The sequence below is a fragment of the Microtus oregoni genome, unplaced genomic scaffold, assembly GCF_018167655.1.
Source record: "Microtus oregoni isolate MIOR12 unplaced genomic scaffold, Mior012 000026F_ref0000081, whole genome shotgun sequence".
Taxonomy (NCBI): Eukaryota; Metazoa; Chordata; class Mammalia; order Rodentia; family Cricetidae; genus Microtus; species Microtus oregoni.
This window is the reverse complement of record NW_024543085.1, coordinates 9884156-9909980: the sequence shown is the minus strand read 5'-3', so window position 1 is coordinate 9909980 and position 25825 is coordinate 9884156. Positions and strand designations below refer to the sequence as shown.

Below are 25825 nucleotides of genomic sequence, written 5' to 3'. Positions count from 1 at the left end.
GTTAGACCATATGTAATTTTAAAATTTCATTTAAATGCTTATGCATTATATATAAGTATGCATTATATATATATATGTGTGTGTGTGTGTCTCTACCAACTACATACTTAGTACTTTAAAAAAATAAACAAACAAAAACCACAGTCTTGAAATGAAAATAATTGTTTTCAAATAGGATACTAATTTTCAAGAAGTCCTGCAGAGTTTGAAATCACTAGGTAGCAGCTAAGAATGACCTTGAATTTCTCCTCCTAGCTCTATAGTCCTCCTATTACAGGCATGAACCACCAAGTCTTGTTTTGTGTGGCAATAGGAACTAAGTCAGATCTTTGTGCATAATAGGCAAAAGACACTACCAAATGAGTGGCATTATAGCCTGTTTACATGAAAATGGCATTTTCCACTCTCATGCTTATAGAGATTTATACCAAATCAGCATGCAGAGAAAAAAGGTTAGATTAAAGTTTGTCACGCAAACTGGCTTCTACTTTCATTCTTTTGCCCTAACCTCCAGTGGCAGCACCACGGACATATGCTACCATGGCCAGTTTTAGTTTGCATGTTTTAAATTCACAACTACTGTATCAAATTACTTTGAAAAATAGTCAATGAAAAAGTCTTTCATGCATAAAAATGCAGTGTGCTCTCAGCTGAAATCTGCATGAGCATTCTACAGCAATCACTGATGCTTGACGCAGTTCCTGCATTTTGACACTGCACACCACATTTCTCCAGCACCTTTCTACTTTCATTTTTAATGATTCTCACTATTAACACCTTTCTCTTTAAGAAATTTCTTGCAAGTTTAAAAATGTGTACAATGGTAGCTATAATGGTCTGTCCTGTCCCTTTAAGAGATAAGCCATGCCAATTCCCTCCCAGTCCACCTAGGCAAGCTGATCTTCAACTTCCAGCCTGAGTTCCTCCCTTTCCACCTCTCTCTCAAAGAGGCAGCTTCTGCCTTGCTCCTTTCTCCTCCCTCTCCCCTTCCCCCATCCCTTCTTCCCTTTTCCCGCTTTTCCCTTCTCTTCCATAACCAAGTCAATGAATACCCACTTTCTGTGCATGGCGTGCCTATCTGTCACAGTCTTTCACCTGCCATGTGGCTTCCTACCTGGGACCCAACTGCCTTTGTGACCTGCTGTGGTCTTGGGACCTGCTGCCCATTGCCTCCGCCACTCGGGGACCTGCGGCATTTTACTTAAACCATTACATTGGTGCCATCTGACTCGGTAGACCCTCCTGCTCCTCTCCCAGGATCGGGATCCAGAACCAGGTAGTTTTTCCACAACCACATGCTCCATCCGCCTGAGCCCTTCGTTGCGATAGTTAAAAACATGACCAGACGACCTGGGGTCAGTCCTCCCGCCCTAGCATTGCACATGCTGTGCAGTGCATTAGACTGGGGGCCCAGGGTCCCTCGGATTTTTCTTTCTCTTTTTTTCTTTTTTTTTTTTTCTTTTCAACCACTTATCAGTGGTCCCCATTGTGAAAGACTACTGGGAGAGGCCTCTAGCCTCTCTGGCTTCCAAGTTGCCGGACTAGAGCCAGTCAGGCTTTAACACCCCACTTGTAGATTGAGGACACTTTTCTATGAGCCTTGTGGTGTTTGCACCATTTCAAACCCCATCTATAGAGTAGGCGTCCCCCCTATAAGCCTTGCGGTATCGACATTTTTGCGGGTTTTTACGTTTTCAGCTATGGAATAAACCCTTACTCTGCTGGTGTCCTGCCAGCTCTACTGGCTCCGCTTTTCCTCAAACTGTCCCTGTCACAGCTACTGCTGCCAAGAAGATTGGTGGGATCCATGAGGCAGCTGTTTTCAATTCCAGCCTTTTGCTCCCCGCCACAGCTTGTGGCATGGTGACTCAGCAACAGGGAGGATCATGCCTCTAAGTCTCTCTTCCATATAACATGTGGCCACTGCTATTCTGGCTGTCAGGGAACTTCACCGCCATCTTAACTGAGAGCCAGGTCAGGTAACCAAGTTCTGCCATCTTTACTGAGATATTCCCTTCCTGGTCCCGGTTTACTTATGTTTTTATCTCTAAATTCCTCTTGCAGACTCTGTAGCATGTGTGTTTTGCACAGACTTTTAAGTCTCTTAAAAAAATACTTTATATTTAATCCAACCATGCCAAGCTTGGACCCAGCTCTCCAGGCAGATTCTATACTGTAACTGTACCTGATAAACATCCCTCAACTGCTCAGAGATCTGGGGAAGATGGCATTGAACTATTTAATTATTAAAAAAAAAATTCATAACAAAAAGAGACAGGTTGGCTCCTAGCAGCAGCACTCTATTTCCTCCAAGGAAGAGAAAAAACAAATGGGCACAAAACAATGTCCATTGGCAATTCATTTCAATTACCAAGCACTGACTAGAGGAAAAAACTGTCTTTCATCTAAACTGAAGTTCACCAGACAGTGGACAGAATCACTGGAATCGACAGCCTAGCTGCACATGTCAAGATAGGCTTGTCTTCCTAAAGATTTCTAGTCCACAGATTCTTCTGTAACCTGGCAGGCACTATGCTAAACAGGAAAAGAAAAATATGACTCTCAGCAAAGATGGAGGACCCTGAGGAGTAGCTCTAGGTGCCAACCAAGTAAGTTCTCTGTTGTTTATTAATCAATAACTCACATAAAATTTTATTCTTCTCAAAGATCTCTGATACAGTCTGACAGCTGAGAGGTTTTGTCATTTAAAAGGACAACCTCTCACGATAGCCACAAATAGCATAAAATATCTTGGGGTAACTCTGACCAAGGAAGTGAAAGATCTATTTGACAAGAACTATAAGTCTTTGAAGAAAGAAATTGAAGAGGACACCAGAAAATGGAAGGACCTCCCTTGCTCTTGGATTGGGAGGATCAACATAGTAAAAATGGCAGTTCTACCAAAAGCAATCTATAGATTCAATGCAATCCCCATCAAAATCCCATCAAAATTCTTCACAGATCTGGAGAAGACAATAATCAACTTTATATGGAAAAACAAAAAACTCAGGATAGCCAAAACAATCTTATACAATAAAGGATTGTCTGGAGGCATTACCATCCCTAACTTCAAACTCTATTACAGAGCTACAGTATTGAAAACAGCTTGGTATTGGCATAAAAACAGAGAAGTCGACCAATGGAATCGAATAGAAGACCCTGACTTTAACCCACAAACCTATGAACACCTGATTTTCGATAAAGGAGCTAAAAGTATACAATGGAAAAAAGAGAGCATCTTCAACAAATTGTGCTGGCAAAACTGGATGTCAATCTGTAGAAGAATGAAAATAGATCCATATCTATCACCATACACAAAACTCAAGTCCAAGTGGATTAAACACCTCAATATCAGTCCGAACACACTGAACCTGATAGAAGAGTAAGTGGGAAGTACTCTACAACACATGGGCACAGGAGACCACTTCCTACGTATAACCCCAGTAGCACAGACATTAAGGGCCTCATTGAATAAATGGAACCTCCTGAGACTGAGAAGCTTCTGTAAAGCAAAGGACACTGTCACTAAGACAAAAAGGCAACCTACTGACTGGGAGAAGATCTTCACCAACCCCACAACAGACAAAGGTCTGATCTCCAAAATATATAAAGAACTCAAGAAACTAGACCGTAAAAGGCTAATCAACCCAATTATAAAACGGGACACTGAGCTGAACAGAGAATTCTCAACAGAAAAAGTTCAAATGGTCAAAAGACACTTAAGGTCATGCTCAACCTCCTTAGTGATCAGGGAAATGCAAATCAAGAGAACTTTAAGATACCATCTTACACCTGTCAGAATGGCTAAAATAAAAAACACCAATGATAGCCTTTGCTGGAGAGGTTGTGGAGAAAGGGGCACACTCATCCATTGCTGGTGGGAATGCAAACTTGTGCAACCACTCTGAAAAGCAGTGTGGCGGTTTCTCAGGAAATTCAGGATCAACATGCCCCTGGACCCAGCAATACCACTCTTGGGAATATACCCAAGAGAGACCCTATAATACAACAAAAGTATATGCTCAACTATGTTCATAGTAGCATTGTTTGTAATAGCCAGAACCTGAAAACAACCTAGATGCCCTTCAATGGAAGAATGGATGAAGAAAGTATGGAATATATACATATTAGAGTACTACTCAGCAGTAAAAAACAAGGGCTTCTTGAATTTTGCATGCAAATGGATGGAAATAGAAAACACTATTCTGAGTGAGGTAAGCCAAACCCAAAAAGAGGAACATGGGATGTACTCACTTATATTTGGTTTCTAGCCATAAATAAAGGACATTGAGCTTATAATTCGCGATCCTAGAGAAGTAAATAAGAAGGTGAATCCAAAGACAAACATATAGGCATCCTCCTGAATATTAACCTTCATCAGGCGATGAAAGGAGACAGAGACAGAGATCCACATTGGAGCACTGGACAGAAATCTCAAGGTCCAAATCAGGAGCAGAAGGAGAGGGAGCATGAGCAAGGAACTCAGGACCACGAGGGGTGCACCCACACACTGAGACAATGGGGATGTTCTATCGGGAACTCACCAAGGCCAGCTGGCCTGGGTCGGAAAAAAGCATGGGATAAAACTGGACTTGCTGAACATAGCGGACAATGAGGATTACTGAGAACTCAAGAACAATGGCAATGGGTTTTTGATCCTACTGCACGTACTGGCTTTGGGGGAGTCTAGGCAGTTTGGATGCTCACCTTACTAGACCTGGATGGAGGTGGGTGGTCCTTGGACTTCCCATAGGTCAGGGAACCCTGATTGCTCTTCGAGCTGATGAGGGAGGGGCACTTGATCCGGGGAGGGGGAGGGAAATGGGAGGCGGTGGCGGGGAGGAGGCAGAAATCCTTAATAAATAAATAAATTAAAAAAAAATAAAAAATAAAATAAAAAAAGGACAACCTCACCAAACAAATTTCAACAAAATACAAATACAAGTTATTAAGGTGTGTACGTACAAGTTATAAAGGAGTGTGGACAAATACACACTATGAAATTTCTCTCTCACGCTGCCTTCCATAATCTTAAAAATACTTTTCATTGTATAAAAACATCTGTCACAGGCATTCGGCTGCTGTCTAAAACTTCTGTTTTCACAACCCCAAAAATTCTTGTGAGCTCCAGGGAGCTGAATTGATGGATTCACCTTAAACAGGTCAGATACATCCCTCTCAATTCCCTGGCCCTAAATTTTTTTTCCTAAACCTAGTTTTGTCCTCTGTTCTTGCAATACCTTAAGCAGGTATAAGAGACACCAGACATTTCCACACCACAAACACCAGACAGGAACAAAGTGACCAGCTACCCCAGGATGTGATCAGCACCCAGATTTCTCAGGATCCCCCCCCCCCCCCGCAAGATGACGCCTACAAATAATCACGAAGTAGTCTTGAGAATCTGGCACCCCAATTCCTTTAACTTGTTGTGCCTAACTTCCTGCCATTTTATTATAAGAGATGGGAATGTAATGGTCTGCCCTGTCCCTTTAAGAGACAAGCCACACCTACTCCCTCCCCTTTCTGCTGAGGCAAGCTGATCTTCAGCTTCCAGCCTGAGTCCCTCCCTTTCTGCCCCCATCTCTCAAAGAGGCAGTTTCTGCCTTGCTCCCCTCTCCCCACTTCTCCCCTCCCCCCCTCTGTTTCTCTCTCTCTCATTCTCTCTCTCTCTGCCTTTCTCTCTGCTCTTACCCCTTCTCCTCTTCCCTTCCAAAACCCACTAAATAAATATCCAACTTCACTCTGCATGGTGTGCCTATCCATCTCAGTCTCTCACCCACTGTGTGGCTTCCTGCCTGGGACCTGGCTGCCTTCATGGCCTGCTGTGGTCTCATGGCCCCACTGCCACCACTCAGAGACCTGTGGCACTTTACTTAAACCATTACAGTAGCCTTAAGCATAATAATTCTTTAGAAATTAAAAAAAAAAACCTGCCACCATGGAACAAGGAATTCCATTGTGCCCATCTAACTGTGCCAAGAACAGGAAAGTTAGTCTTGATCCCAAGGATGAAATGCCTACAATTCAGATCCAGAGCCGAGGCCACTAAGGGCAACAATTCAGTTAACAAATAAAGAGAAATCAGAATGGTCCAGTATAAAGGGGAAGGAGTAAGACACCAGGACCTTCCCTTTTGGGAGCATAAGAGGGGAAGAGCAAGACTAAAAAATTGTAGTATAGTGTCTTTTCTCCAGAAGTTCTTTTCTCAGGGTAAGGCTTTTGGGTGAGAGTCTCCATTCCCTGAGGGCTTCAGGAAGAGGAAAGTCTGGCTTGCTAAAGAAGTCATTTTCCTTATCTCTGGCAAGAGGAACTTAAGGCCCTAGTTTAGTGCACACAGGTTCTTACCATCAAGGTCAAGATTAGCTTCCTGATTCTCTGATTTCAGGTCACACCCCAGTTTAACCTGACCTTTTTCTCCCATTTAATACTATGCACAATAAACTGTGCAGTCTTTTTTCAGTTAGATGCTGTTGGGTAGGCATCCTGAGTCACCCTCAGATCAGTGTCCATCCCCTCCTCCCTCACACCAACTGCACACATCCTCACTGGGACCTGAACCCTCTTGCCAACGTAGGTTCCCAGAGTTCATGTGTATCTGTCATGTAAAAATATCTGAGACTGCTTGACTATACATTTAAAGGTGAATATGGAGACTGACTTGTGTATTTTGTTAGCAATTGAATGTATATATTGTTGAGAGTTAAATCTTCACAGTAGAGTCAAGATCATGATGAATTACAGAAGTTTTCCAGTGTTTAGTAATAAAGATTGAAATGTTTCATTAGTGCAGTGCTAGTGACTAGTACTTTGGCACTATGATACATACTGTGTTCAGTCCTTGCTCCTGGCTGACAATTTCTAATGACATTTACATTAGATTATGGTTTTGTCCAACTGCAGCTGGCTATCTTCCAATCATGCTGATGCAGCTAATGCTTCATAAAAGCTCAAGAAGGGCTCAGGTCATCTCTTGACAGATAAAACATGTGCTGGGAGCATGACACACCCCAATTCTATAGAGACAGAAGCCACACCTCTGCTGTTTACTCTGTCTTTTCATATGTCTATGGACCTGTAGCCCTTAAAATATCCTTTTGTAATGAACCAATAAATACAAGTATATTGCTGCCCTAAGTTCTATGCATTGTTCAGACAAAGTAACCAAACTAAAACATAGGTTATGAGACTACCAACTGATAGTCTATCAGAATTTTGAGTGTCTGAGCCTGAAACTGGCTTGTGAAGTAAAAGTAGGACAGCTGGGACTGAATGTGTAACCCTGGGTCTGAAGGTTACCTGCTGTTGGCCACTGTCAGAGTGTATGAATTTAGAGGTTACTTGGCTGGTTTCTTCTGCAGAACTACCTGCCTGATGCTGAGGATAAATCCTCTACGTTGGGATCACAGAAGTCATGGAAGAGAGAATACAGTTTTGTTTTTGTCCAGGGCATCCCCATACATTCTTAGCTACTATAAATGGAAGTATTCATTATTTTATAAATTGCTATGACCAAATATCCAACAGAAAGCAGCTTGAGAAAGGAAGGCCTTGTTTCAGCTTCTATATGCGTGTTGCGGGAGGTCCTCCCACTCCTCCAGCCTATAGCTGCTGAGATACCAGCCCATTGGGGCGTGGTCTCTCTCCCTTTAAAAAAGCGGCCACGTCCCTCTCCTCTCTCTCTTCACTTCCTGCTCTGCCGGCGACTAGACTCCCTTCCTGGTTGCGTAGAGGGCTGTTGCCTGGGACAGTGATCTGTAAGTTTTTTCCCCTTTAAATAAATACCACCCTATTAATCAAAATTCCAAACTGATGTGGCATTGTTTGTGACTTACGCCTTCATATGAGGGGATGATGGCAGATGCTTGAGAGCTGATAACATCTCATATTCTTAGTTAATATGCATAGAGTAATGACTATTGCTGCTTAACTTGCTTCTCCTACTGATTCAGCCGTTAAGATGGAACTGCCTACACCTGAGAAGGGTATTTCCCATCTTAATCAATTATAGACAATCTCTCCCAGCACTACCCAGAAGCTTGTTTAGTAGATAGATGTTTCTAGATTCTGTCAAGTTGTCAGTCAACACTAATACTCACACTCCTCATTTGAAGGGGCAGGAATAATACAACTCTGGTACTGTGAAAGGACCTCCAGTTTATGACCTATAGTCTGACAGCCTTTTACTTCAATGTCCTCAAGTGAAGACTAATGTTCAACTTAACAGAAATTCTATTTCTGACCTAAAGGTCAAATTCCTTAATTTGATTATGAGGAAATATCTAATACTGTGAGAATCCTTGAATAATTATTTAAAGCACAGTAAGACACTATCATTTAAATATACTGGTATTTAAAAGCAAATAACATACTCATGAGAACTCTGCCAAACAGACCACAGCATACACTGGGCTTGAAGTCATAAACAACTATGATGGCACAAGTGATTATATAGCAAACCATGCTCTTCTTAACAAAACGCTAATCTGTAAATGTAGATATAAGATCTGTAAGGTTTTTCTAAGTTTGGTGGATGTATAATCCTTTTCAAAATCACATTTATAATAAACCCACAGGCCATTTTCACATATTCTAACTTGAAACAATCAAATCACCCCCCCCCTTTTTTTTTTGGTATTATGAGACAGGGTTTCTCTGTAGCTTTGGAGCCTGTCCTGGAACTCTTGTTGACCAGGCTGGCCTTGAACTCACAGAGATCTGCCTGTCTCTGCCTCCCAAGTGCTGGGATTAAAGGTGTGCACCATCACTGCCCAGCTTCAACTTTATCTTTAAGCAGAACTAAATAAAGGTTTATTTATTTTATTTCATAAAATGGAAAGCAAAAATACTGTATTCATGACATCTAATGTTTCAACTGTTAACCTTGTTAAGAATTACCTGGAGTCAAATGTTGAAATGTAAACTGACTATATTTTTTTCTTTCCCAGAAATTGTTTATTTGATCTTCCTACAAAAGACAACTTCAAATGTTAAATGATTCTCCACATACTCAAATGCCATAAGATTATTACCTAACATTACAGTCAGAACCAAAAATGGTAGTAGGAACAAAACAGAAAATTCAACGCTAGCCAGAAAGGATGAGTGAACCATCTCACAGCAAATCTGAACCAACGGACCCTCCCCCCTCATTCTGTCCACTGTGACCTTCCCCAGGCCAAAGCCAGTCCCTGGCCCTGCAACTGCTGGGCGCCCACCCCCAATTCCAGCTGGCTTCCACCACTAAGGGACAAACCATACCAGCCAGAACAGGCCCAGGCCAAATAAGCCAGAACGGAATTCCAAGAGACTCACAGGTTCAAACACAGTCCACACTAGTTGGGAGACAGATGCCATAGGCCCACATACAGTCCACACCATCTGAAAGAACAGCCTCAGGAGGTCAGGCTGGTGGTCCTAGATACCCCAAAAGAAGACTCAGATTTTCCTGGAGGCCAGGTCCGATCTAGAAACCCCAAATAACTACCAGATCAAGGGATTCATCAATCACTAGAACCCTTGGTCATTAGTATCTCTCAGTATCAATGAACTCAATTCACCAATAAAAAGACACAGGCTAAGAGAATGAACATGAAAACAGGATTCATCTTTCTGCGGCATACAAGAAACACACTCAACATCAAAGACAGTCATTAGCTCAGAGGAAAGGGTAGGAAAAGATTTCCCAATCAAATGGACCCAAGGAACAAGCTGGAACAGCAAAGCTAACATCTTTCCAACTAAGACAAATAAAAAGAATAGGACAGTTCACGAAAAACCCACCAAAATGACTTTTCAATTCTTAACATCTATGCCTCACATGCCAGGGCACCCACATTTATAAAAGAAATATTACTAAAGCTAAAATCACATAATGAAACCCATACATTAATTGTGGGAGATTTCAACAGCCCAATCTCACCAATGAATGGGTTATGCAGACAGAAATTAAACACAGAAGTATCAGAACTAACGGATCTTAATTCAAATGGACCTAACAGATAGCTATAGAATGTTTCACCCAAACACCAAAGGATATACCTTCTCAGCACCTCAAAGAACTTTATCCAAAATTGACCACATATTTGGTCACAAAGTAAGTTTTAACAGATACAAAAAATTTGGACTAACAGCTTTTATTTTATCAGATCACCATGGATTAAAGTTGGAGACCAACAAACTGCAGAAAGCACTACAAACTCGTGGAAATTAAACAACTCTCATATTGAATTACCACTGCGTCAAGGAAGAATAAAGAAATTAAAGACTTTCTAGAATTCATTGCAAATACCCAAATTAATGGGACATAATGAAAGCAATGCTAAAAATAAAGTTCCTAGCACTAAGGATCTTCATAAAAAAATTAGAGAAATTTTATGCTAGCAACTTAACAGGAACACTTCAAAGCTGTAGAACAAGAAGAAAACATACCCAAAAGGAGTAGACAGCAAGAAATAATGAAACTGAAGGCCGAAATCAATAGAATAGAAACAGAAAACAATACAAAGAATAAATTAAAGAGATGGTTCTTTGAGAAAATGAACAAGATAGACAAACCCTTATCCAAACTAGCCAAAAGGCAGAGAGAAAATATCCAAACTAACAAAATTAAAAGCTAAAAGGGGAATATAATAATAGACATTGAGGAAATTCAGACACTCAATAGGTCATACTTCAAAAACCTGTACTCCACAAAATTGAAAAATCTAAAAGAAATCGACAAATTTCTTGACAGATACCACATATCAATATTAAACCAAAACCAGATAAGCAATTTTAACAGACCTATAACCCCTAAGGAAATAGCAGCAGTCATTAAAATTCTCCCAAAGAAAAGACCAGGTTTAACTACAGAATTCTACCAGAGTTACAAATAAGAGTTTATAAGAGTATTCCTTAAATTATTCCAGAAAACAGAAGTAGAAGGAACACTGTCAGATTCTTTTTATGATGCTTCAGTTACCCTAATGCCAAACCACACAAATACTCAAAAAAGAAAGAGAATTACACACTGATTTCCCTCATGAACATTGATACAATAATAATAAGAAGAAAATACTGACAAACCAAACAGATCATCCACCATGCCCAAATGGGCTTCATCCCAAAGATGCAGGGATGGTTCAAAAATCTGCCAATCCACCAAACAAACAAACTAAAAGGAAAAAAAAACACACACACATGATGTGATCATTTCATTAGATGCTGAAAAAGGCTTTGATAAAATCCAACACCGCTTCATGATAAGTCTTGGAGGGATCAGAGAAACAAGGAACACACCTAAAATATAATTAAAGAAAGTCGACAGCCAACATCAAATTAAATGGAGAAACTCAAAGCAATTCCACTAAAATCTAGAATAAAACAAGGCTGTCCACTCTCGCCTTATCTATTCAATATAGTACTTGAAGTTCTAGCTAGAACAATAAACAATGAAAGAAGATCAAGGGGGATAAAAATTGGAAAAGAAGAAGTCCAAGTGTTGCTACTGTTTTGCAGATGACATGGTAGTATATACATAAGTAATCCCCAAAATTCTGCCAGGGAACTCCTACAGCTGATAAGCATCTTCAGTGATGTGGCTGGATACAAATTAACTAAACAAACAAAAACTTAGTAGCCCTCTTACTTACAAATGATAAAAGAGCTGAGAAAAAAATCAGAGAAACAACACCCTTCACAGTAGCCACAAACAATATAAAATATCTTGAGGTAACTAACTAGGCAAGTGAAACACCTATACGACAAGAGCTTCAAGTCTTTGAAGAAAGAAACTGGAAAGTTATTAGACGATGGAAAGATAGCCCATTCCCATGGATCATATTTTAACATAGTAACAATGGTCATCTTATCAAAAGTAATCTACAACTTTATTGAAATCCCCATTAAAATCCCAACACAATTCTGTCCAGACCTTGAAAGAACAATACTCAACTTCATACTGAAAAGTAAAAATCCAGGATAGCTAAAATTATTATCCTGTACAATAAAAGAACTGTCAGAGGTATTACAATCCCTGATATCAAACTCTACTATAGAGTTATAGTAATAAAAACAGCATGGTATTGCAATAAAAATAAACAGGTAGATCAATGGACTCTGATGAAAGACCCAGACAGATATTCATACATCTTGATTTTTGGCAAAAAAGTCAAAATTGTATGAAGAAAAAAAGCACCTTTAACAAATGCTGTTGGCATGAAGAAGAATGTAAATATGTCCTGCACAAAACTGAAGTCCAAGAGGAACAATGATGTCAACATAAATCCAGTTACACTGAACTTCACAGAAGAAAAAGTGAGGAACAGCTTTGAACACCTTGGCGCAGGAGACAATTTCCTGAATAGAACACCAGTAGCATAAGCACTAAGAACGACAATTAATAAAGAAGACCTCAAGAAAATGAAAAGCTTCTGTAAGGCAAAAAACACTGCCAAAAGAACAAAATGCAGCCTACAGAATGGGAAAGATCTTTATCAACACCACATCCAACAAAGAACTCAAGAAACTAGACATCAAAAACCAAATAATCCAATTAAAAAATAGGGTACAGATCTAAGCATAAAATTCTCAATAGACAAATTTCAAATGGCAGAGAAACACTTAAGGAAATGTTCATCATCCTTAGCCATCAGGGAAATGAAAATCAAAATGACTCTGAAATACCATCTTAAACCTGAGAATGGCTAAGCTCAAAACCACAAATGACAGCTTATACTGGAGAGGATTTGGAGCAAGGGGAACACTCCTCCATTCCTGGTGTGAGTACAAATTTGGAAAGCCACTTTGGACATCAATATGGAGGTTTCTCAAAAATTTGGGAATCAGTTTACCTAAAGACCCAATGATACAACTCTTGGGAATATACCCAAAGAATGCTCAATCATACCACAAAGACATTTGCTCAGCTATGTTCACAGTGGTTTTATTTGTAATAGCCAGAACCTAGAAACAACTTAGATGCTCATTAGCCAAAGAATGGATGAAGTAAAATGTGGTACATTTTCATAATTGATTATTACTAAGTTGGAAAACAAAATCAGGAACTTTGAAGATAAATGGATGGGACTAGAAAAAAATTGTCCTGAATGAGATAACCCAGACCCAGAAAACCAAACATCATTATGTACTCACTCATAAGTGAATATTAACTGGAGGAGGAAGAGAAGGCTGCTGTTGGTGTGTAAAGTAAATAAATTAATTAAAAAAGCAATGCAAATTCATGGAAAACACAGCAGCAATGGGTCAGCAGCAAGCATTCTCTGAGCAGAGCAAATGCGTCCCTGTTCAACACAAAGGATGGAGTCAAGGCCTTCAGTAAAAGTGTGCACTTACCGTGATATTTAAATATATGGTTCGCTTTTGAAAATCGTAACTGACATAGGCTGATTTTACGCCAATATACTTCACATCAATAGATCGAGGGAAAAGGAAAAACACAGCCAATCCAGACAGCAGCAGGCAGACAGACACAGATGCCATCACATACAGTTTTCTGAAAAGAAAAAAGAGGGCTTACATATGTACCATCCAAAATTACATAGAGCAACATGTAACAAGTTTTCATTTGAATTTTTCTGCTACACATTATAGCAGCAAAAAGAAACATTTGATTTGACCAAGTTTTCACTCTAGAATTATTAGCTAAGGTTGGTACTACTAAGAGTTAAAATAGTCTCCTTAGAAGATAGATAAACTATCATTTTTGGAAAATGAGATTTCAGACTTATAATGAATTATTTAGAACTGATTTTCAATCCAGACTTTACGTTTGAATGAAGTGTAGGGCCCTTCACAAACATAGAATCCAGGTGCCCATCTGAATTCATGGCAGCAGGGTTTGAACCGGAGACTCTCACTTCCTGCCATGACAAAACCTGCAAAGCTCATTGCGTGGCATAAACACATGGCTCCCTACCCTCATTAACTCCAGTCCTTTTAGACTCCCTCCCTAAGTACTCAGGTACTCAGTTCTAAAACATTGTTTAATCTACTGAGAAGCGAAGATGTTATTTATTCTGTTTTGCTTAGTATTAAGCATGTATAAGAGAAAAAAAGATAAATTACCTACATGTCTTTTCTATCCATATAACTCCTCTGAAATATGTATTTTCTTTCAAGGTTACACTTAGACTGTGGTTTCATATTTCTTGAGCACTTCAAGTGCAGTGCTCTAAGAGGCAAGTTCATTCTGAGTCCCGCCCTCCCTTCACCTTCCTATGACCTATCCTTTTGTGTACTCTCTCCTGCCCCCAAACTTCCTATGTCTCAATCAAGTTAACTGCAGACACCTAAGAACAGCTGTTAAAAACCCCCTAATGATTTTTCTAGGTACTCTGGCTTCCTAAGAAGAAGAAAACTGGCTTATTAAGAAGAAATAAAGTAAATGAACAAAATTTCACTAATCTGCTACCACAGAGTTTATGCTGCTGTGTGGAGCAAACCAGCCAATTCCCACTCATTTGCTGGGGAATTTTTTCCATCTTAGTAATAATGATCCCCAAGTAACCAATAAACAAACTCATATTTGTCATGCCTACATATACTCATAGGCACAAAAAAAATATAAAAATCATTGTGATCACACATCCTAACTTTGTTGTATTTCCAATATTTCACTAGGTTGTTTTATTTTTAATTACTTGTACACACACACATACACATGCACACACATTTATTTGCTTTGTGTTATTTGAGACAGGGTCTCAGAGAGACATAGGCCAGAGAGACCTTGAACTTCTATATAGCCTCGAACTTCTGACCTTCCTGTTTACTGGGTTACAGGTGTGTGCTATCATGCCTGGCTGCTCTTACTATATTTGAAAACTATCCTCAGTATAAAGTTTGCAAAAGTGAAATTTCTGCACCAAATTCTGAAACCTTATGTAGTTTTGCTTAGAAAATACAAAATGCTTATTCAACTAGCAAGACATGAGAATGTTTGTTTTCAGTCAGCAGTGTCAACAAAACATGTTGACAGAATTCAGGGTTTTTGCCAATCTGAGAGAAATGATATCTCTGTGTAGACTGAATTTGCATTTCTTTAAGGAACAAGCTGGAGTCTATACTGATATTTTATTTATATTTTAATAAATAATAAGTAATAATAATAAAGCTTGCCTGAAGCTCAGAGGGTAAAACTAAGTCACTAGAGGCCAGGCAGTGGTCACACACTTTTAATTCCAGGATTTGGGAGATGAGATAGAGACGGGTGGATCTCTGTGAGGACAAGGTCACCCTGGGCTACACAAGACCAATGTAGAAACACATCCTGGTGGAGGCAGCTCACACTTTTAATCCCAGTACTAGGAAGTCACACCCCTTTAATCCCAGCACTAAAGGGGAATATAAAAAGGGAGGAGACAAAGCCTCAGGGTTCAGTCTGTAGTCACCCAGCCTTGGTAGAGGTAAGACTTCTTTAAGGGTTGGCTGTTTTGCTTTTCTGATCTTCAGCTTGAAACCCAATATCTATCTCTGGGTTCTTACTATTCGTGCTACAGAGTTTATTTTCCTTTATTTAAAGGTAATTTATATTTCTTTTTGTGAGATATTTTCCACAGCTTCTATTTTAAGCCACCTTTGTGTAGTTAGCATTTTTTTTCGTTTCAAAATTTGTCATTCTGTACAAAAGGAGGTCAGTCCTCTACATATGATTTGTAGATATTACTTCTTGGTTTATCATTCGTTTTGTGTGGAAATTTATCTATACTAAGTCAAATGTGTTTTTTTCATTACCAGTAGATTCTAAATCATAGGTGTTGAAAAGTTTCCCACTTTGAGATTTTAAGTTTGGCCAAACTGTTTTCACCATTTTACTTCTCTGAATTTTAAAATAAAAGGCCACATTAGGTTTATACAAGGCTTGATTGATTTTAATTCCATGATTGCTAAATATTTTATTCAACAGCTTATTTGAAGCATCATAGCCAAGAAGTGGTGAGCCAATCTGATCTTCTGTCCGTTACTGATTAACTGAAACCTCTTGTCTGGATGTTCAAAGGGTTTTTCTTCTTTAAACCTCCAAAGTCCATGGTGTTCACTAGAATGTCTCTCAGGGTAAGGTAAGGGTGTCTCTTTCTGCTACATAGAATTGAATAAGACCTCCTTCTTTCTAGTCATGTGCCCCTCAAGTAAACAATTAGTATTTGTGTCTAATTTGCATCTGTGGGGTTGCAATTACATACACTGTTTTCCTTAATTTCTGTCATTTTTCTCAAAGCTTTTTATTACGTACATGTGGTAGTTTGCATGTAATTGGCCCCCATAAGGTTACTAGGAGTGGCGTTCTTATGAGGTATGGCTTTGTTGGAACAAGTGTGGCCTTGTTGGAGGAAGCCTGTCACTGTGGAGGTGGGTTTTGAGAACTCTGGATGCTTAAGACACAACCAGTGTCTCAGACTACTTTTTGTTGCCTCAGGTCAAGATGTAGAAATCTGATCTCTTTCTCCAGCACCGTATCTGCCTGCACTTTAACACGTCGCACCATGAGGACTAAACCTTTGAAAATATAAGCCACCCCAATTAAATATTTTCTTTATAAGAGTTACTGTGGTCATGATGTCTCTTCATAGCAACTGAAACCCTAAGATAGTATGCATGGTAGTTTGAATGAGAATGTTTGAATGTTTAATCATCAGTGAGAGGCCTACTAAGGATTAGGAGGTGTGGCCTTGCAGTAGGTGTGGCCTTCTTGGAGGAAGTGGATCTCTAGGGTTGGGCTTTGAGGTTTCAAAAGCTCAAACCAGGCCCAGGGTCTCTCTCTTCCTGCAGTCTGTGGATCTGGAAGTAGAACTCTCACCCACTTCTCCGGCACCATGTCTGAAGGCTTGCTGTCATGCTCCCTGCTATGTTAAGGGACTAAACCTCTGAACCTTTAAAAAACCCCAATTAAATGTTTTCTTTCTTAAGAGTTAATACTGCCATAGTGTCTCTCCACAACAGCAGAACACTAGAGATGTAGGAGTGTCATATATCAATCTGCTGATTTCATTGGTTAAATAATAAAGAAACTGCTTGGCCTCATAGGGCAGAATTTAGATAGGCAGAGTAAACAGAACAGAATGCTGGGAGGAAGAGGAAGTGAGCTCAGAAATCATGCAGCTCCTCTCAGAGCCACAAGCGATGAAGCAAGCCACCAGGTTAGACATGCTGAATCTTTCCCGGTAAGCGCACCTAGCGGTGCTATACAGATTATTAGAAATGGGCTAAATTAATATGTAAGAATTAGCCGAGAAGAGGCTAGATATAATGGGCCAAGCAGTGTTTAAATGAATACAATTTGTGTGTTGTTATTTCGGGTAAAGCTAGCCGGTGGCGGGAGCTGGGTGGCGGAATGCAACCCGCAGCTCCTACAACACACTAGGTCTCTATGTTTACATGCCTTGTGTCTACTCCATTTCTTTCACATTTCCCAGCGCATCATATTTGCTCTGTATAGTCCAATTTTATAGAAAATCTATTCTTCTAGACATTTTAATGGGTTTGTTGGTTATCTTTTCATGTCCTCCCATCAATTTATCTCATTTCTGAACTTGTCAATGTCTAAGTTATTGTCATATCTTGTGTAGTTTAAATTTTACATATATTTAAAGGTTCCCATCTTTCTGTGTTTCGATTTTCTGCATGTTTTTGATTTATGTTTCTCATGTTCCATATTGAGTAATGGGATGTATTCAGCCCTTTCTGACCTTCTCAAGGCCACTGTGGGTTTTCTGCAGTCTCTGTTCTTCTCATTGTAACAAGTTATTCTCAAAAATACTTGCCAGGAGTGCTGGGTGTAGGCATCTTCTTTAGGGGTGGAGCATTTGATTTCGACACCAGGACTCTTGGGATCGTTAGAGACTCCCTTGGCTTCTCTTCAAATGTGCACGTATCGGCTAAACATGCTGTATTCTCTGTGGCCATTATGCTCTGGGCAGTCATTATCATTCTGTAGCCAGTGAGAACACAGAATGTCCTATGCCTGATGAAAATGGCCTGTGTACATGTGTGTTACTGCCACTATTTTAGGGCTCTTAATCAACGCATTTCTGAAGATATAGGTGGCATGAAGTTTTCAAATCCTCATCTCAATCAGTAATTTTTGTTAAAGACACAAGACATACTATGATATAATCTAAAAACTAGATACAGTTTTCTTCTTAAATGTCTTAACTAGTGTAATTACTTATACACAGTTTGAAAGTAAAAATATACAAATAACAAAAAAGCAGAAATCTTATAATCACTTACGTTCTTCTTGGCCGTAATCGCTGATCACTATATGGGATCAATGCCACCAATTGGTTTTCTTGCCCTAAAGTGATAGATGTACATTAAAAATTCAATAACACCAATAACTAAAATACCATGGTGTTCTGTAAAATCTGCCTTCAAAAGACCAGAATACTGCTCTCCTTATTTCTTTAGGAAGCTGTGATTTATACCTTCAAAAATTAATCCAAAAGTTGAGTAACAGAGAAGATACTATGGTTTTTCATAATGTCTAATTAACCAAAAGTAGTATAAATAATGAGGGTTCTGCTATCCTTTGATCCACGGGTTCAAAAACCAAATTTCAAAATAAAGCAAAACCGAAAAGTCCTGACTTCAGGAGATCTGAACTTAGGCCCGCGCCTTCAGCTCCACTGTTTTCCGCTCAGTCCAGTCTGACAGAGGGTAGAATAAACACCGCCGCTGCCTTTTCCTGGATCCCCAGTTACTCTAGTGCTGAACCCAAACTGCTATTTAAGTCTCACGCTCTCAAAAGCTCACTGTTCTCACCTGTAATCACTAATTTGAAGAGATTCCCTAAAGAGAATATTTCCTTAGTTCACTCGCTCTAAAAACCACAATCAAAACTCAACTCTCTTCCAACTCTCATCTCAGCATCACCTCCTTCATCTTCATTCTTGGTCCTTAAAGTGATACAGGGAGAGAATGTCCCTAACAATGTACCTTGCAAAGGTACATTTTTACATTTCCTAAATTAACCTACAGGACAGAAAACAGAAAAAGAAAAGAGATGAGTTCACTCAGCCCATGGCATCAAACAAAGAAAAGGAGCAAGTGCTCCCTATTCCTTGCCTGTATGTTAAAGAGGAAGCAACCAGACCACACTGCTTTCTGCTTTTGGAACCAAACAACCAGATAGCAAATCCTTCTCTTTCTAGCCTCTCCTACTTTCCATGGGCTTCTCTGTTTTCCTAGCATCTTTTCTAGACCCAGAACGTAAATAATTTATAGTTTTTCTCCCAGTATTTCACTATGGATTATCTTGGTCACATAGGTCCAGGGGACACTTTTCCAAGTGCTATTTGGCCATGCTGCTGATGACTTAGAGAATTTTTAATAAGACCAGCTTTTACCTTGGGCTAATATCTGTAACAGCTAAATAGGCCCTTTGTTTCACAGACCCCTCTGCCTCAGAAATTTAACAATATCTACCCATCTATCCACCTATCTACCTGTTCCTATGTCCCTTCTTGAGAAGCTCTCTGTATCCTCTACAGGGTCACCCTTCTGCATGAGGTATCATCTTCCTGCTTCTACTCAAGGACACTGCTCCAATCACTATCTGTTAACAGTGTGTCCTCTATGAAACACTTTTACCAGCATGCACACATCTAGCACGCACTCTTCTGACTTTAGAACCTCCCAGCTACCACCGCTCCTCTCTCCGATTCTAAAGCAAAACTCACAAAACCTATTTCTTTAAGATGCTACATGACTGCCCCCACACCTTTTAGTGTGCATTAATTCAAGAAAAAAAATGGTTTCACTATAACACTGTCTACACATCCTCCTGCAACTACTCCCAAACTACTCTCTTAAGAAATCCTCAGTAGCCCCCACATCACGAAACCAACGGGCAGCCCCCAGGCCCCACACAACTGCATCAGCCATCACACTAGCAGTGGCTCTCCTTCCTTTTCAGAGCATCAGAGCATTTTTCTACCTATCCTCTAGGACGCCAAAGACAGATTTCCTCTTTCTCTTGCAACTGTTCTCAAATCCTGCACTGGCCCTGGAGTTCTTCCTTCTTCTTCTAGCCAGACTCCTAAGAACAGTGTCCCATCAAGGTCCAGTTGAAGTGTCATCATACCTCAATGGCACCAGCTAAGATGCACTCTGCAGCTCCAGACCCTTAGAACTACCCATTAAAAACTCACTTTGATGCCAAACCCACGTCCCCAAACATGTCTGAGCTCCTTACCTCACTTCTGACATGCATACTTAAATTGTTTTTATGCCTATTTTAATAAATAGCTACTGCATTCTTTAAACTGTTGGACAGAATAAAAAAAAAAATCTTTGGGGTATTTCTTGATTAGCTACTTTCCATAATCCAAACTCAGGCTACCAAAAAGCCTACTGACCATAGCTCAAAAACATGGCTAGAAAGATAAAAATAGTATTCCTATCCTACCACACTGGTGTATTAACTTCTTCAACTACAATACGTCTTTTATTCTTAAGAAGCTACTGCCTCCAGAAAGATAAAACCACCATTCAGCAGTCTATGCAATACACTCCACGTAATGCAAGGCACTTTTCAGAGACTCTGGAATGTCTCATGCAGTCACTTTGTCCTTAGGGTCTTCCCAGGGTCACCCACTGACGGTCAGCACACAGAGAAGTGTACCACAACACACTTCATTATTTTCCTATCGGTGCAACTCAAGTACCCAAGGGAGAGAACTATTTCCTTTTGTCTTCCCCATGACAAATCACCACCTCTTTTTATTTTTTTTCCTTACTTGGCTCGTCTTCATACACCGTAGATTTCCTTTTGGAAATGTCTAAGTGGGACATGAACAACTTATTGTTTAGATAATGAGTTACTGAATCATGTAACTACCAACATCCAGTGTGGCAAAACGACTGTGATGTGGCTTCTAAAGATGTCAAAAAGGACTAAAATCCTCAGTGGCAATGACAGCGCACACTGGCTATTACAGCAGGCAAGCAAGAAAAATACCCCGGGTGTGGTGAAGTCACGGATAGCGATGATTTAAGAGCACTAGGAACTGTCTGCTTTTGTGTCTTTTTGACTCAACAAATCTGGTAAGTTTTAACTTCGAATCCCTGAAAACAGGATGGTGTAAGCAACAGGCTCTACATTACTTGAGCAAATGTCTGGAATCCTTCTTTAAGAGCACTATCCATACAGTAACACGTACCCCTAGGAATTCTTCCTGTTCCTTGGCACGTGGGACAAGTGACACTATCTCTTCCGGTAAACTCCACATACGGAAACTGAGAGACATCTCCGTTTCTTCCGTCTTCATTATGCACTTCATTGCTAACCAATCCATTCCTCATATTGTCTGTCGATGTGACCCCATCATAACCATCTTCTTTGTTTGAATGCAAAGGCAAATGAGAAAGAGACTTTCCCATGTCTAATGAAAAGAGAAAAATCTGACAGTAAATTCCAGGCTCAAAGTAATCTCATGGGATAGTTACAGGGTTAGGTAAGTGCAAATTACTTGTAGGATTAAAATTATACTCAATCAAAATTATGTCTGACATGAGGGAGCCATTTCCTTGGAGCCAGAAGTGCTCTTCTAACGAAACCATGTGAAATAAAATCTTGGTGATGAGAATAAGGGTCAAAATGGTGAGAAACATTTGGTAAAAGTTTACAGCACAGACGGACTTGAGGCTCTCTTAGTGTTATAAGAGGTATGCGTTCTTATTCTTAGTTTTTACAGAAACAAACAAACATGTTGTAACTAGAAAGCAGTTGGCTTTACTAAAGGTGAAATTAATTGCTGGCTTATTACAACCAATCGCCAGCTAATTTTACAGTAACATTTGACTCATTTAAAATTCATATTCCTCTGAGTTCCAACTTTGGAATTCTTGCTTCAAACAAATGCAAATATTTACAAAAAGAAGAAAATCTCTGAGTCAGAAGTTTAAGTCATGAATATTTTCCTCTAACAGTCTGGCAGTTAAGCAAATATTCAAAAATATTAAACATAATTTACAATACAAAGTAGCATAATTTAGTATATTAAGGTCAAATTTTTAGGGTAACAGTTTAGATAACAGAAGCTTACAATCCAATGAAGAATAATTAATTACTCCTACAAGTCATACAGAAATAAGTCCTCCAGATAGGTCATGCAATACATTAAAGTCCTACAATTTCATGATGGAAAGGAATATGAAAAGTCATATAAAACAACATGCTGGCATTCTGAAAAAAATTAATAGAAATTGAAAACAATTTTTAATGGTGCAATTCTATTCCTCCTAGGGTTAACCATATATCATTTATCAGTTTCTAAATACCATTAAGCAATCAGTAAATGTTACTTTTAAATTATTTAATAAATAAAACTAAATAATGCAATTCACCCCATATGAAGGAAATTTAGCTTTTCAAAATTTGTACAGTGTTTGCTGAATACTCACAGTATAGATAGTAACATTAAACAAAACACTTGAATAGTAAACAAGAGTAAAAAGGATAAAATAATGTTTAGAAGTATTTCCAAAAGTTTTATGCGCACATTGCCTACCTAATCTCAAATAGGTTGATGACTGTGACTTCCAAACAAACAGTATCCTAAACTTGGCTCAATGAAAGCAAATTAGAACCAAACCAACACACTTGCCAGCCACAGGTGCTCAGGGATGAATTTTAATCATTACTGTTCCCAAACACTGTGACCTTGGAAGCTATGCAGAACACTGGGTGCTTTGGGACTGGCTGGCCTCGGCGGAAGCCATGGGGTACACCCTTTTAGCTCTCTTAGACAACAGGGGCGAAAAACTATGTCCACTGAAGACAGCTAAGTGGCTTTTGAGATCCACAGCAACCCTGACATATTCTGCTGAAGGCAGGTTTAGGCACGCACCAGATTAAGCAGTAACTTGAATCCTACGGTTCATGTCTAGTTTTTCTTTAAGGTACTGCCAAGTGTAAGTACTGTTATTTTGGAGACTTACTTGAGGTTTTAAAAGGAGTGCAAGATCCCCTTCGCCTCCTCCCTGGCCTCAATGTTTATGTCGCGGTCTTGTGAACTCAACACGGTTCTCAGATGGTCTGGAAACGGAGGGGGGGGGGGATAAATACAGCACAGCATCCAACTGAGATGTGTCACCAGAAGCGGGGTCAGTTCTGAAGGGAAACTAGAGCCTTTCAAAAGGCGACCCAAGAAAATCCCCGGATGATATCAACAACCGAGCCACCTTGCAACTAGCAAGGGACAACCCCAGAGCCACTGGGCCGCCCAGATCAAGGGCCCTGGCGCCGCCCCAGCCGCAGCCGGCAGGAAGCCAAGGTCCTCGGGGACAGCCCCGCACCCGGCCTCCCCACCGCTCGGGCAGGGGACGAGGGGCCCCAGGGTCCCGGTCGCTCACCCGCACGCGGAGCGCAGCGCGGTCCCGGGATGCTCAGGCGCAGGACGGGGTCACGGCGTCCCCGGTCCCGGTGCGGGGCGGAGCGCCGGGCTGCGAGTGGCCAAGCGGGGCGGGGGAGGGGCAGGACAACAACCGCATCAGCTGAGCCCGGAGCCGCGGAAGCCTGCGCGTGCGCCTGCGCGGTTCGCCCCCCTGAAGGCGGGGTACCGCCCGGGAAAGGGCATTACGCATGCGCTGTTCCTCAGGCCTGGCACTCAGGGAAGCTGTCGCCGGTATAGCCTACCCTGGCTTTGTCACCTGTCGAGTCTCCAGACTGGAAAGTTTAGAAACAGTGCTACTTGCGCAGGGCTTACGAATAATCGATTTCCTTTTCTCCCCTCCCAGCCTGATTTCTTTTGTGAAGGGGAAAAATGGGCACCGTCGCGGTTTTTAGAGCCCCAGTCGCCAATGCTACAGTGGCAGCCACAAGCCTTCCTCCCTGGGGTTAGGATGGGCTGGTTGGTGCTCATCTCTGACAGATGCACGCCTTGTATTTCCTTTAGAAATTCCAGTCACTGGCAGAACGACCCCCACCCACCCCCGCCGCCTTTGTTTAATGCGGTTTTTATTTTGTACTTAAGTTCACATTATTCTGTGCTTGCAATAGGGCGTCAAGGCCCATAGTCAGGTGAGCAATTAATAGTCTTGAGGATCCCACCCCCTACTCGCTTACTCATTGCCCTGCCTTAAACCACCGCTAGTTGAGGCTTCTGTGGATACTGCCATTTTGGTTGCTCTTGAGACTTATCGTCAAAGGTTGTTAAATTTTTCTTTTTGATAATCGAGAAATACAAAAGATGTCTGGATGGAATTAAAATCTGATAAATTGAAACCAAGAGCAGATAGGTTGCTCCAGGGGTTTTGCATTTTTCTGTAAATGGAGTTCCTGGTGAGATGCCCACAAAATTAACAGATTTGTGGCTAGAAAAGGGGAAGGGCCTTAAGCATCCACCAATTGTGCTGAAATTCTTGTTTCTCTGCTGGAAAAAGTCAGCCACACGACTGGGTGAGGAGCTCTCAAATTGCTTGCTTTCCTAAACTGTTTTACTTGTATTTAGAAAGTAGCTTGGTTTATGACCATCTTTTTCTATGACTATTATAACGTCATGAAATTGTTATCGCGTTGGAACATCGTATGTGGGATAGCCAGAGTCTTTAGTTTCAGGCAATGGTCACTCATATTTGGCTCCAAAATAAACTCCTAGCCCTTTGAGGTAAGAGCAGTGTTTTTTGTTTGTTTGTTTTGTTTTGTTTTTTTCCATCCACACAAGCAGTATGTTTCAACATTATTTAAAAGCTTCACTTCCTTAGGTCTAGAAAGTCCACTCTGGGGAATTTATCCCAAAATTTAGTAAGGATTCTAAAATAAAGTTGTGTACAATGTGTGACCAGTCATATAATCTAAATTCCCAACAATGGGAACTGTGATTAAATCACACCACCACTGGGGCGGTGCACTTGGTAAACATTGTACTGATTGCTTTTTAGATAGGGTTCATTGTGTCACAGGCCTACCCAGAAACTTCCTGTATACCCAGGCTGGCCTAGAACTTGAAGATCAGTCTTCCTTCCCTATCAATGCTTCCAGAGTACTGGGGTTAAAGGTGCGCACCACCACACCTGCCCGATATCACAATGACTGCTTTTAACTAGGTAGTTAGAGCATAACAGGCTTGATGATCACTGAGGACAAACCCTTCTTTCATAATTCATAGTATGTAAAACCAAGAAGCACTGAAACTGTAGGACTTTCATTATTAATCAAAGAGTGTTTTTTAGACCCAGTGTAGAAAACTTAATATTCTGCACTGACTGCCTTAAAAAATCATAAAGTCACTGGAGGCTTGTTGATCAAGACTCAAGAAATACTGTCAGGGGTACAGGGGAGGAAACATAGCTCCATGCTGCTGTCACTAGGAGCCTGGAGAGTTCTTTACAGAAATCTCCAGTCAGGTATAATTGGATATACCTGTCTTTATAATAGGGAAAAGTGTCAATAAGATCCAATATAAAGTCCATTCAAAGTGTATTAAAAGGCTTTTAAAACATACATTTTAAGCATAGAAGTTAAAAAAAATGAATGGGACTCAGAGAAAGGGTAAATCTCATCTGAGAACATGAGTGTACACGTCTCAGGAGAGAGTCACACTTCATTGTCTTTACAGTGGCCCCATGGACATGTTGCACTGGGTTTTCAATTATCTTTCAATGCTCACTAAGGAATTTCAATGAGTTTACAGAGTAGCTCCTCCTCGAGTTTCAGCTGATAATGTGAAACAACTCACAGGGTTGTTACAAAGTCAGTTCATTGTTACCTACAACAAAAGTCTTTAGTGAGACCTCCACAAAATATCAAGGAGTGTGGACATACATGAGGCCTTACGAATTCAGTCTATTGGGGAGTGGGCTGTTGTTGTTTCATGTTTTAAGA

The 25825-nt window shown here is 40.4% G+C and overlaps 1 protein-coding gene across 1 annotated transcript in view; it reads right to left on the bottom strand.

Moving 5' to 3' along the window:
* Tmem106b (transmembrane protein 106B) overlaps nt 1–23512 on the bottom strand; it is a 28073-nt gene extending 4561 nt beyond the window's left edge. Inside the window, exons 1-5 of the mRNA XM_041675790.1 lie at nt 23356–23512; nt 22942–23038; nt 21162–21383; nt 18232–18295; nt 13336–13495 (exon numbers count right to left, since the gene is read on the bottom strand). Of these exons, the coding sequence (XP_041531724.1) occupies nt 13336–13495; nt 18232–18295; nt 21162–21381 (444 nt within the window). The 5' untranslated portion in view covers nt 21382–21383; nt 22942–23038; nt 23356–23512. The remainder of the gene's footprint in view (nt 1–13335; nt 13496–18231; nt 18296–21161; nt 21384–22941; nt 23039–23355) is intronic.
* Between the last annotated feature and the right edge of the window lie 2313 nt (nt 23513–25825).